At 37.7% G+C, this 13,941-nt stretch overlaps 1 protein-coding gene across 1 annotated transcript in view; it reads right to left on the reverse strand.

Annotated features, from left to right (window-relative positions):
* LOC128785535 (damage-control phosphatase ARMT1-like) overlaps positions 1-13,941 on the reverse strand; it is a 47,238-nt gene that overhangs the window by 16,112 nt on the left and 17,185 nt on the right. The window contains exons 6-9 of the mRNA XM_053938222.1: positions 11,115-11,246; positions 7,955-8,211; positions 4,163-4,307; positions 2,237-2,422 (exon numbers count right to left, since the gene is read on the reverse strand). Of these exons, the coding sequence (XP_053794197.1) occupies positions 2,237-2,422; positions 4,163-4,307; positions 7,955-8,211; positions 11,115-11,246 (720 nt within the window). The remainder of the gene's footprint in view (positions 1-2,236; positions 2,423-4,162; positions 4,308-7,954; positions 8,212-11,114; positions 11,247-13,941) is intronic.

Below are 13,941 nucleotides of genomic sequence, written 5' to 3' on the forward strand. Positions count from 1 at the left end.
GATGGTCTCTATAGACTTAGGAAGAATTTAAAGAGAAAACTGGGGGAAATGGGCTGCCATCTCCATCTGAAGATGGCCAAAATGTTTGGCCCTGAGAGCTGTTGGCACAGGCAGGCAACAGTCACTTGCTGGGTAAATTCAGCTACAGGCAATTCCATTAATTAAGTCCAGAAAACAGCCCAGAAACACACAGCCATGTATGAGTCTTCTGGCACAGGAACAATATGGATTTCTGCTTCTCACCTTGACAGGGAAACATGTCACAACACATGCAGCTCCGTTCATGCGCTTAAACTGTGCAGTATGAAGTACACTGTAAAGTCCGACTGACTTTTGCCACTGGGGCCCCTCCTGTAACCAAGCCAGACACCCATCAAGGGAGCAGGGGATCCCACACTTCACACTTTACACGTGAGGATGTATTTTTTGTTTTTTACTTTCTTTTTCAATACTGAACTTCTTCATACTCTTTTGTGAACACAAAACCTTCTCAACAAATTTATTCAGTGTCTGAAAATGTAAGTTGCTAAACCAAAATTGCACTGGAGGAATCTGCAGCCCCTATGCAAATGGGGCTTTTCAAAGGCAATGTTTTTGAAAGGCAATGCTAATAATTTAGAAAGATATTTCTCTAAAATTGGTTAAATAAATTATGTATTTGGCACATGCAAAATAATGATAGGAAAACATTTTTCAGAAAATAGCTCAACTTGGTAAATGTTTTGGCAGTCAAAGCAAACTTGAAAAACAAGCCACAGATGGAGCCCTGATCTTGGTTTAAAACATCTCCCGATTCTGGCTTACTGAGAAAACTACACTCTGTTCTTCCTCATACACCTGTGTTTGAAGTGAAGCATGAAAACAAAATATTCTCAAAAAGGACCTGTTTAAGGTTTTGGTGCAGGCTCTCTCAGTTCCATTGAGTCTTAGAAAATTGTACACAGCTTGGTAAGAACTATTTTCAGCAGTAAGAAAAATTTATTACCCTTGTGGTACTTACATTTATCTTCCCCACAAATTCCTTCTTTTCCAGAGCAGGCTGCCAGCTATTTCTCATCTCCTAAGTATTTTGCTTACAACCAAATCAGAACACTATATCCTTTAAAGTGTATGGTGGGTGTCTCTTCTTCAGGAAAAGAGGAATGCCAGGGGTGGGGAATATGCTGTATTACTTTGGAAAACTCACTTGCACAAGGTTGTCTTTATGTTAAAAATTCATACAAACTCAATCACACACCACTCAGCTACATATTTGGCAGTCTAAGTTTCTTCCCTTATTTTCTAACGTTCTGGCCATCAGCTTTAACTGCACTGTTTCACCTGCAGGAAATCTTCATTCTGGCTTCACTAAATTGCTTCCTTTCCACAGACATCACTCAAAGTGCAAAGCAATAAGGAAAATTGCTACATAAATGCACTTTGCTCATCCATCCTTTGAAATATACAAACTCTTAATGGGGAGTTCTCCTGGAGCAATTCAATCCTTAAATCACATCCATTTCCTTCAAAATCATAGCTAGGTGAATTTGAAATACTTGACTTACAACTTGCATTTCTCATCTGACCATCCTTCCTGCTGCAGATTTCCTCTAAGTCTTGCCAACAGTGAAACTTCTTGCTTTCCTGCAAGAGCCATCCTATTGCTACAATTTTTGGGCTATGAGTCAATGGTTATGAAATACAAATTTATAACACAGTGAAAAGATAATCTAGCGTGTATGGAAGCCAAGACACTTAACCTGCCAGTGCTTTAAGAGAAAGAATAGTGTCCAATCAATTCCTTTCAATTTCTCATTAGAATTTTGTAAAACTGAGTCAAAAAATTCTCAGAAAACTTGCAGTATCAAATAAATATTATTTTAGAAATATTAGTTTTTCACCACTTCATACTTGTGCCTCGGATATTAACAATATACACATTCATTTATTTACATGTTTCTGCAAGCACAAAGGTTACAACACAAAGAAGAAAGCAAAACCAGAAATTTGCAAAGAGCATTGAAAGCCATCAAATCTACCTCAGATTTATTTTACAAAATGTTATTGTTTAATCATCATATCTCACTTTCAAAAAGTTGAAAATAATTTTAGAAAAATGTCCTTTTTAGGAAGGACCCTAATCAACATAATTTTTTCAGAAGCATTTTTTCTCATGCAATTCCTATTGAAAATTAATTTGAAATTTCAAGAAAACATTTGAAAACCAGACAAGCATACAAGCCATGCAATTATGTACCTTACTAAGTTTATCCATGTCTTGGTAATATCCTGCTGCCTTTTTCTGCTCCTTGGCCACTTCTGAAACTAGTCTCAGGATAGTTTCTCTGTTAGCTTTAGACTCCATCTCATGGACATTCGCAGCTTCTTGAAGAGCAGCAACCTGGTCTTTTAGTGTCACATTTTCTTTGTGTATTTCAGAGACCTTGAGAAATAAATCAAATATTAGTAGCTTCTTAAAAGCTCTTAAAAATTAAAAATATTCATCCCAGTTATACCTGCTCCTAATCATGTCAATAAAGACTCGGTGTTTCTGGTGACCCCTAAGTCAGACTTATAATAGCACTTTACTGCTCCTTTAGAAAAAGACTAGAAATACAGTTAAAATCACAGAATTATATTCTCACTATAAACCCCCACCTTAGCATAATGTGATTCAGATTTACTCCCACACAGACTTTATGATGTATTAAACAGGTGGAGAACTGCTGCTGCTGCTGCATATCCGTGCTTGACGTGAGGCAGGTCAGAAAACAGAGCACTCAGATCCTTCATGTGAAAAGCAAACCTTTCCAGCCTGGCTTTTTGAGATGTATGTCTTTCATTTGGAACAAGAAAGCTGCAATTCATGCTCAAAACTTTTTAAGCACCAGAGGTTTGGGTTAGTAACAGATATTTCATAAGCACATTCAAGGACAGGGCCAAATACCTGGTGTGCTGCCATTATGAGCAGCCAACTCCTTGGAAAAAGGAGTCCTTTCCAGGAGGATTCTAGGGCTGTTTTGGTGTGCCATGCTATTTCCAATCAGTGGAATAGATGAATGGGTGCACTTCAAAGAGTGAGCAAAAAATGTACCCTGATTCCTACTGGCAAGACATTTGTTAAGACTAAAACAGATCAATTCTGTTTTAAATAAAACCATAATGTGGAAAAGAAGCTAAATAGATGTGCCAAGACCACAGAAAAGCTAGTTGCTAAGGTTTCCTAAGGCACGGCTTTCAGCACAAATTAGATTTCCCAACTAGATTTATTAGTACATTGTTAAAAGACATGAAAATATGTTTTTAAATCTCTCATTATTAATTTATTAATTATTAAAGCATGCAAGAGTGCATCTTGCGTGACAACTTTTTTTAGAGCATCTATTGAAATGTGCTTGCAATATTATGTAATATTATGAGGGCGTACACTCACTGTGATACATACCTAGATAATCTTGATTTATTACGACTGTAATCTTACAATGACATGAACATAATGAGATAGAATTTCCCCAGATATCTACTGTGCTCCAAAGTGAAGAAAAATAGAGATCAAAGAGTGGACAGAAAATGAGTCAAATGCATAAAATTAGAATAAAATTACTTTCAGCAGCATTGATAGATGCTAAAAGAATATACAAACAACTTTCTTTTCCTAAAGGGAAGCTTAGTTTTTGGAACTTCAGAAGTATTCTGAAGAGAAATTTTAAATTTTTATTATTAAGTCTCAGAAAAACCACAAAGTTATTTACAGCATTGTATTACAGGACACGGTCCAGGTTGTTTTAGGGCATGCCATTTCAGATGTTTGTATTTAATGGTATGTCAGCTCAAAATAAGAGATAAGATCTAGTGCCACAGTTTACACATCACCTGTTGACCCCCAGATTAATGTTTTAAGGCAAGCTTTTAACCAATATTTAATCAAGGCTGTATGTGGGAACTACAGGCTGAACAATTATTTATGCAGATACGAGCAGACTGAGTTCACTGGGGCATATTAGTCTTCAGCACCTTTGAAAATTAGCCCAGTACAAAGTAAAAAAAAAATATGCCTTTAAATGATAGCACTGTCTGCAAACCATAATTAAATACAAGGATCTCTATTATTTGCTTTACTTCTGTGACAACTAAATATTTTTCTATTAAATCAATGTAGAGAAATATTTGCCTACACAATCACCTTTGATGTTAAATGTTCTTGTGGTTTCTCTTTTTCTCTGATGTCTATGTCCAAGAATCCAGAAAGACATGTAAGGAGCTCTTCATAGTTTTTGCTGATTTTAGAAGCTTGAGTCATGTTTTCTTCACATTCCCTCAAATACTTACTAATGAGACAAAAAAAAAAAATATACACATCAGGATGAATGTTCCCTGAAAAAGAATTCCAGGCAAAATACATTGTCCCAAGACTATTGCTAGCTTCTGCATACCACCAAATGAATTTTAAAAATGACATTTAATTCTCTATATCTGTTATGTTAATACATATAACTTTTGGTGTTGCCTTATGTGTAAACATTTCTTCATCATTGTTTTTAATTAACACTTAAAAAATCTTCTATGATCCCAATCTCAGTCTCAGCACAAAATCTGAATAAAACACAAGAACCAAGTGATATGAATAAATAGTGCCCTCAAGATACTACAAGTAGAAAATGCAAGCAAAAGCTTAGAAAAAGTAAGTGGGGAGGAGAGAGTGATCAACTCTGAGCAAAAATATGTGAAAAGCACTTCATATCCCCTCTCTCTAAAGAAGCTGACAGAGATAATTAACAAACTTCAAGTAAAGAGAAGCCTTTCTGGACCAATGGAAGTGTAAGACATCCAGAGTACCCATGAAGGGAAATTTACAAGCAGAAGCAGAGATGGGAGACACCACTTTCTTGTACAGTACTCTGAAGCACTACTCATGAAAGGGATGCATTTAAAAAGACAGCAGCTAGAGGCTACCACAAAGATATTAAGAGAAGGGGGCTTTTTGCCAGCAATTTCATCACAATTTTGCCATAAATTTCACCCAACAGGTGCCTTTCATGCGGATGCATATCCCACATGGAACGTGTTCTCAGCCTTAAGAGCAGGTGTCAGTTTGTAAATACTCTACAAGAACAACCAACCAAATAAATTAACTCATTAGTATAAATGTGGTTATATTCCTTCAATTGCAAGCGACAAGATGGGTCCCCCAGTGGGTCCCACAAACAAGAACCACCACAGTCTGATTCAGTAGGAAACATGGAAAAAAATATGCTGAAATACACATTGCTTATGAAAAACTACAAACAAACAAGTTAGCAAAACCAGCCAACCAAACAGAGCTCAAAACAACCACCAGTGTAATCCAAATGTCAACTCCAATACCTCTCAGTAACACCCACAAATGTGATACTTAGTGGTAGAGTGCAAGACATGGTAGATTGGTAGTAGTAAATTTGCAAGACAAGCTTCCATTTGAAAAACAAGGTTGTTTCTAAAGCAAGTCCTTCACTTTAGAATAAATCAAGACCTGAGATGGAACCAAATGCATGTCTAGAGCAAATATTTTATTGAAACTCATTTGCTTATCAGAGTGTAGCACTAGTCTCAGTTTTTAAGGCAGATCCAGTAGTCATTGCTGGACTCATTCTTTTCCATGTCTGATTTCTTCCTCTCCCGGCTGGCAATCAAACAGAGCATCATTCCATAACCAAAGAGCCACACGAGACTCCAACAGGAGATGCACAGTGAGTGCACAGTACATTGAATAAAATGCTCATGAATCAGTAAGCAAAACAGACAATCCATGAAAAGATTTAACACATAACCTTAGGAAGGAGATCAGCACAGCTGCTGAAAATGCTGCAAAGTGAAAGAGAGTGGAAGAATAACTGAAAGGAATGGAAACATTCATTACTGCTCTGGACACTGTGAGGGCAGTTCCACATAGTACTGCACAGCACACACCATGAGCCGAAAGAGTTCTGCCTTCTGCAGCAGACACTGTCCCTCAGAACATAAGCACCCTCACAGCTTCCTCACCTCTGGGCACCTTCCTTTCCTCTGTAGCCCCAACAAAACTAAACCATGAGATGATTGCTAAACTGTTTCTTGTGAGGGGGGATATATCAGAAGTGAAAAGGTATTAGGCTCAGACATGCCATATATGCATGCCTATATGTCAGAATATTATATAAAAGATTGACCACCCACAGCTGTTCTGTGGCTCTAAAAAACTGAGGTATCCACTAACAAAACCATGCCTGCTGCTAAAAAATAAAAAATCTAAAGTACAAAGCACTCATTTGATAACTTTACGAATAATCTAATTACCTGCAGTAGGGCAGGTACTGCCTCACACATAGAGGTGTGAGCACCTAGAAAATAGGCAATCAGGTACAAAAAAGTAGAACACAGCTTTTTCACAGTTTTGCTAGCTCTTCAGAACTAATGAGCAAAGAGAAGGGCAGGAAAAAGAAGAAGAAAAAAGCTTTTGACAGTTCACAGTCTAAAAATACCATGGCAATAGACATGTTGAGTACAAAAGCACCATTTTCAATAGGAGAGGTGCACATCCTGGAAGTCCATCATAGAATTCACCAAATATTTCTTACTATATCCCCAAGGTATAGAATGTAAATATGCACTTCATGCGTGCTGGCTTGCTCTTCCCTTTCATTAGTGGTTTTCAGTGAAAATCTTTTTTGAACGCCTAGCTAGGACTAGTCATGTGCCAGGCACTACCAGGGTGACCAGACTAAGTGACTGAAGCTCACTGAGTCAACACATTGGTTAGTGTGAAGTGACACATGTAACCATTAGCTGAGGATAACAAAAAGCTTTGGAAGTAAACACTGCACATTCATGAGCAATCCAACGTATTTGTTCCTTCCAAATGAGCAGACTCACTATCCCTGTATCTCTTCCCTTTTGCCAGAAGTCCAGTGGCACACTCCAGGCGCGCAGTGAAACAGAGCTGGGATTGATAGAGGTGGAAATTAAGCTTTTTATTTTGGTCACTTCTCTCTTGGAGCAGTCCCCTGGTCCTGATCGCCACGCATCAGCACAAACAGAACTGATTACACAAGTGTTGTGCACCAAAGAGAGCAGCCAGGACTGCTCTGGGAGTGACAGCAGAGATTTATGCCCATAAAATTGATGGTATCACTATAAAGGCAGGCAAGTATGAAACACAGTATCCCAGAAGTTTTCTCCCAGTGAGTTAGGCAAGCAAACAGGATAGGAAGTTTTTCTTCCTCTTTCTTCTTCTTTTTTTTTTTTTTTTCTATCAGAAATATCATTTTAAAGAATCTTAACAGCCATTATGTAAAATTGTACTCTCCAGGCAGGGCTTTTGGAAAATCAGCTGGTGATAAACAAGTGCACTGTAATGGTATTCTCTTCATTTTAAAATTACTTAATTATTTACTTTTAATGCATAAAACCTGGCAGAGCTGTGCCAAATACTGATTTGGTAAATACAGGTGTCTGGTAAACACTCACCTTGCTCTTGACTAGACAGTATTGATAGAGTCACAAATATTAATCTGATAATGGGCAGAAAAATCCATTATAAAAGTCTAGCTGTCTATTAATAGGACTGACTGATTTTGGAATTTAAGAGTTCAGAATATTTTCATACCAATCAAATTTGCTACGAGTCTCCATCCTACAGACACAAAACATGAGCAATTATGTAGAACTGACATATCAGTGCTCTGATACACTATGCTAAGAACACTACAGTTAAAGGATACTGTCTTTTATAAGTTCAATGCATTTCACCTTAAAAGTACAAAACATTCAAACCTCTATATATGGACTACCAACTCAAAACAAAATTCAAATTTCAACACCTTCCACACACTCAGGTACTGTAACAAAATTCAGAACTGCAATAAAGTCTATCCACCAACTTAGTTTTCTGTAATGACCACTGTACCATTCTGTCATCCCATCCAAAAAAAAGTGGTTTCTTATCTCACATGATTCTTACTTAAGTCTGGCACTTTTCTCATGAAGCTCCTCCTTCAGCTCCAAATTTTCCTTATATGCCACCTGAGCTGTCAGCTCAGCCTGGTTTTTAGAAGCAGCGAGCACACACAGCTCTTTTTCCATCTCCTGGATTCGCGTTTGCAAAGACAGGAGGCGAGACATCAGTCTAGCATTGTTTTCCTTATAGCTTTCAGCTTCAGCCTTCAGCTCTTGAAAAGAAGCTTCTTTAGAGATCATGCTCGACCTGAGTTTAAGCAGCTATAGATAGAAAAGAAGAAAATTAATGAAGAATAGTTTTCCCAGCCTGAAATAACATGACTGTATTACAAGCTTAGTAACATGACAAGAAACACATTTCTTATCACTACAAGACTGAGTAGAAGGACACCACTTTCATACGACTAGGAAAAAGCAATGGAAGAGGTTAGCAAAAACAAAAGCTACTGTTGGGTAACACAATACAACTTTTCAAGATTACATCTTACAGGCAGATAAGTTATTTACTAATTCAGAATTTAGGAAAAGTCTAACTTAAGTTTTGCTGCACAACCTTATCTCATGTCTCCTATGTATCTTCAGTACAGCAAAGTTATTAACACCACAATTCCCTCTTTTTTGCCTGCTGCCTGCCTGCTTCCAGATCTGGTGCTCAACTCCTCAGATAATCTAGAGCTGCAGGGAGTTGTAACAGCAAAGTATCCTGCTGTATGAAGGTGGAGCCTTTTGATGGCTTGAGGCATATTCAGAGGCAAGTAAATTTTTGGAGCAATGTGTTCTAGGCACCTTCTCCTCATCTTATGCAAATAGTTATTTTTGGGTATGATAATCCAATTAAATGTAGCTGTATTTACACAGAAACAGCAACAGAGCCTTTTAAGGAAGGGTAGAAGCAGGAAAATCACCCTCTTACAGGGATGATGTTAAAGCTTTCCAAGAGCTCATGGAGTTCAGTAGATTTTCCTATCTCTCTTTGTTAAAAATACCATTTTCCATTGAACTACTTCTGTTAGAAGCTTCTCTAGGAGACTGCATTAGAAGGAGACTCATCAGGCAAACAAAATTTCCATACGATTTTTTTTGTTATTAGGAACAAGTAATTTAAAGTGGACTTTTTGTCACAAGAAGTGTTAAAGCATGTTTCAGCTTTCCCGACAATTCCAATTAAAAGCAGCAAGATGCAATCTGAAGGACTTTTGTCCTATCACATAAAATTAACAGGCAAATAATTTAGCCAAGTTAACTGCTCTTTATAGTGAGTGACAGAACTTCTAAATTGTGCCTAGCATTTTAAGGCAAAAATATTTAAGACATTAGACTGCAATCCATATCAATGGGAAATTCACTTCTCTTTTGGAGTCTTTCAGTATGACCCATGATACTCAGAGAAATTTGAGAGGCTGGTGAGCCAACAGAACAGCAACTGCCTTGGAAAAGGGAGGTCCTGCTTCTCTTGTTTCCAGCCATACATGCTGTCCTCGCACCACCTCTGTGTTTGTCTGACTCCCTTAAAAACAACTTAAATAACAACCGACAGAAAATAGTTCAAATTTGTCTCGCAGAGGAGAAAAAGAATCACAGAGCAAAGGTTAAGGCTGAGAAATCAGGTAGGAGGATCACCCTTGCAGCAGCAGCAGCACAGCCTTCAGTAAGCTTATGTTTCATGTGCAAGCACAGGTTTATCAGACAGTGGAGCAGCACTGAGCTCAAGAAAAGGAGCTTGGCTTTTTCCTGGGTTCATGGGCTTCATTTCCATACTCCACCCTCCTCTTAGTGCTAGAAGAAGCACTTATATGGCTACAAGGTGAAATAAGATTGGCAAACTGATCCAGCTGAAAAGCAACTCAGAAGGAAAGGAATTATTTTTCAATTGTATGGACACAACAGTGCACTGTAAAACTACACTACATCTGTGCCGGCACAAGGGGTGGGGCAGTGTGGGGAAGGAAATGAGCAGCTGAAGGAACAATAGCACTGCTTTGCTTGGCAGCTGGACCAAGCTATGGTATCTTAGAGTGTTCATAACCTTAAAATTTCTCTGTGGTTCAACTCCCCATGTGATATTTTTTCATCTATCCATTGTCTTTGTGGTCAGTTCCAATAGCAGAAAAAGCAAGAATAATCCCATATCATGAGTTTTACAGAGCACTCAGCAGAACAAGGCTCTGACCTCAGCTGGGTCATGAAGGTCTTTATTAACAAGAGCATGAACAGCTGCTTTTTTGACTATGCTTTTGTAAGCACTGTCTTGAAAAATCTATAAATCAGTCAGATGTTCTGGCAATAAAGCCATTCAACATTTCCAGTAATAAATTCTTTGTATGAGAACATTAGATTCTTTATGGCTTCTTAAAATTTAAATTTGAGGCACCAGTTCTGGATAAATGTTAAATGCAGGGGAACCCTGCAGTAACTTCAGGATCAACTGATCAAATTAAACCTCAGCCAACAGATACTTAGGCCTGTAGTTCTGTATGGGAATTAATGTAAGCATTTCATGTCTTCTAAAGGCAAATTTTACTCCACTTTAAAACTGACCACTGCCCACATTGCTGACTTCAATCAAATCAATTTTAACCAGTTTAAATGTTAAAAAAAAATTACTTGTGGAAATAAGGCAGTTCTAAAAATTATCCTGCAATAAATCCTCTCCTGAGAAACACCATCTACACAGCAGGAAGAATAAAAAAAGTATGTGTAGGTGTTCTTCAGACTCTCTAGATACAATCAACCTCATTAGCACAAACACAATTTGACTGGTGACTAAAGTAGATCACATTTGGGGAGCTATAACTTGAATAAAAGGGAGACATGAGTAAAGATGAGCAGATAGATCTTAACTCACCAGCAAGAGGAGGAAATCTATCTGAACATTTATACAACCATAATTTAATTAATTTTAATGTTTAATATAAACATATTGCACTTAGATGATGATAAAAAGCTGCACTGCTTCAAATCTTCCAAATACAAACTTATAATCATTTCTTGATCACAGAAGGAAACAAAGTAAAAATCACACAGATATTCTAAAACCAAAACCCCAAAAGTTCTTTTTGGACCTTCTGCAAGCTTTCTAGTCTCTACATAATATCCTCAGGTTTCTAGTCTCTACAAAATATCCTCAGGTTTGGAGAAGGATTTGAAATTATCTTTAGATGTACCTCTGACTGGGCACAGTCATACTTCACTGAAAGTGCTGCGAGTTCACTTTGAGCAGTTTCAGCTGCAGCTCGATAGTGATTCATCTGCTCTCTAGTGACGGGAATATCCAAAAGAACGTGATCATGAGATTCCTGTGAAGACAGCGTGAATACAAAACCTTTAGAAATCACATTTTTGGAACATTTTTGCTTCAGTGCTTTTTTGTTTGATTAAGCTGCTCCAGGGCATTACTCCAAATGTTGCAGAGTATTATTCCCAGAGTAACACACACTTACTGAAAAATAGGTTAAACTGTCGCTTTTCTACGAGTCACCACCTTCATCTCCAAGTTCAGCCACCAATACCAGTGCTAAAGTAAGATAGTCCCCCCCCCAACAATCCCATGACCTCCCACTGTTTTCAGCTTTGGCTATTTCCAGCAGTTTCTATATATTTAGTAACATTCAAAAGGACCCATTTCTACAAACTTATCCAGTTACTCTTTCAACCTCTATAAACCTTAATCCAAAGGGAGTCCTCAGGGGTCTCTTATGCAAAGGATCACTTTGGTTTTTAGACTTCAGTTATACTGCACGTCCCCTCATTTTTCATTCAGAAGAAATGTTGAAAATAAGCAATGGCTGTCCATCTTCACTGTGCCACTCAAGATTTTTCAGATTTCTACCATATCTCACCTCCACAGTCTCTCTACCAGGCTGAAGAGCCCATGCCTACTCAGGCACTTGTATCTGCTCCTTCAAATCACTTTTTGGCTTGCCATTTGCTTTTTTACTTCTAACCTTTCAAGTTTAGAGGTCCTTTTGAACTCCATCACTTGGACACAACTTCAGCTTCCTGACTGATGCTTTCTCATCCCCATCCATCACCATAATGACTACCTTTCATTCTTTTTCAAGTCCTGATTCCATGGTAAGCATTGCCTCTGTCTTTCTAGTACAGTCTCCTTCACACCACTTGTACAACCCTTTTAGCTGTGCCCTTTAGATTCTATAGTAGGTTTTCTCCTTTTTGTGATGTTCTGCTCTTCTTCAGTAGAGCAGGAATGTACTGGATTTCTTGGCCTTTATTACTTAAGTCTTTCAAGGTGAAAATTCAGACTTGAAGTCTTGGTAGAGTTTAGACAGAACTTTTCCTTTTTTCAATCAATAGTAACTAAAATTGATGAAATGTAATCTCTTCAGAACAGAACTAAGTTTCAGTTATGCTGGAAGCACACATGGCAGAGAACTGAACATGAGATTTCTGTGAGAGCTCCATCAGCTCTCACACAGGACTGAAACAAAACTGCAATCCTGGTACATTTGGATATGAATTACAAAATGCAAAACACCCCGAGATAAAGACTGGTTTTGGAAAAAGGTATTGCAATGGAGACAAAGACATCTTCTCTTCATGCTTTTCTGCATCAGCATCAATTTCCAGGCTGAGATAAATTACAAATCCAGCCCCTACCCATCCCAAATAGGAAAAAAAATAAAACCCTGAAGAACTTTCCAAATATGTGGGCATCTGTTAAAATAAGCATTTACCATGCAACACATAGAGAAATCCCTGAGGAATAGGGAAAAACTACTAGTTTAGACTGCAGCAGAAGATAAATCACCTTGGATTAGTTGCTATAATATCACCAGCTCTATTCTTTAATCTTTCCTCCCTGTGCTAGTTGACACTAGATTAGACCCATCAAGTTTAATTGCATTCATCTCCTTCAAAGACACTCAGCTGTACTCTTCCATAAAGGAGTTGCCACTCTCATCAAGCCAGACTGACACATGCAGAAAATGCACAGCCACATAGAACACAGCACATAATCTTGGAGATAAAAGGGCTGCTAATTTTCTCAACACTTTATCACTGTTCTGAGGGAGTGAGGGAAAGCATGTGCCATCTCCTCACTGCTTTTGTCTTACTTTTGCTTCACTCTGCTTGTTTCGCATGTACAACCACATGAGATTCTTTAGTGTAGAGGGCATTTTTCTTATTCTGTAATACACAAGGGCTGCAAAACCATGAATGGAGATTGTAAACAGCAACACTGGGTATGATGGTTATGTATGTTATTACATTTGTAGTACTGCATGAATGTAGGCTTTTCCTTTTCTTCTCTAAAAAACCACAAGTTACGACTTCACAGAAAGGAGTACATCTCAAAACTGGTGAAATAAATACATTTCAGAGTATAGCTGAAGAAAAGAAGCCCCCATTCAGCAGCAATAACCAACATAACAGCTTTAGAGCTGAAGTGTCCAATATCTATGTTTTTCATACAAATTAGATTTTTAAATGATGAGCACTTTAAAGATGCAGCTACACATCCAGAAGGATTTAAAAAAAGTTTAAATGAAGCCAGGTGCCAAAGTCAATGGGAATTACTGTTTGACTCATCTACAGTCTCAGTGAGATTTACAGAGGCAGAGCTCTGCATCCTCCAGGCCTTAGTAAATGTAAAACTAATCATGGTGGCACCACACTAGGAAAGTTGGTATTATCATCATACTTTCAACAGGAAACGTGCATGCTCTAAAATTAATAGTTTCCTATGTTTCTGTGGGTTACCATCAGCAAATCACAAGTGTGGTCTTTAATCAGACCTAACAGACAACTCAGTTAAATTGGCATGACTTTACTATAGGGGTAAAATTTGTAATGCAGATGTGACATTTTTCTATCTGTGGAAAAAATCAGATTTTTAATGTTTTATTAGTATTGCATAATCTATACTGATTTTTGTTAGGAAAATAGAATTAATGAAGTGTTAAAATAATTAGGGAAAGCAGGCAGAAGAATTCTTAATATATTAACACTCCATCAGCTCTAATTAACCTA

Source organism: Vidua chalybeata, chromosome 3 (assembly GCF_026979565.1).
Source record: "Vidua chalybeata isolate OUT-0048 chromosome 3, bVidCha1 merged haplotype, whole genome shotgun sequence".
Classification (NCBI taxonomy): Eukaryota; Metazoa; Chordata; class Aves; order Passeriformes; family Viduidae; genus Vidua; species Vidua chalybeata.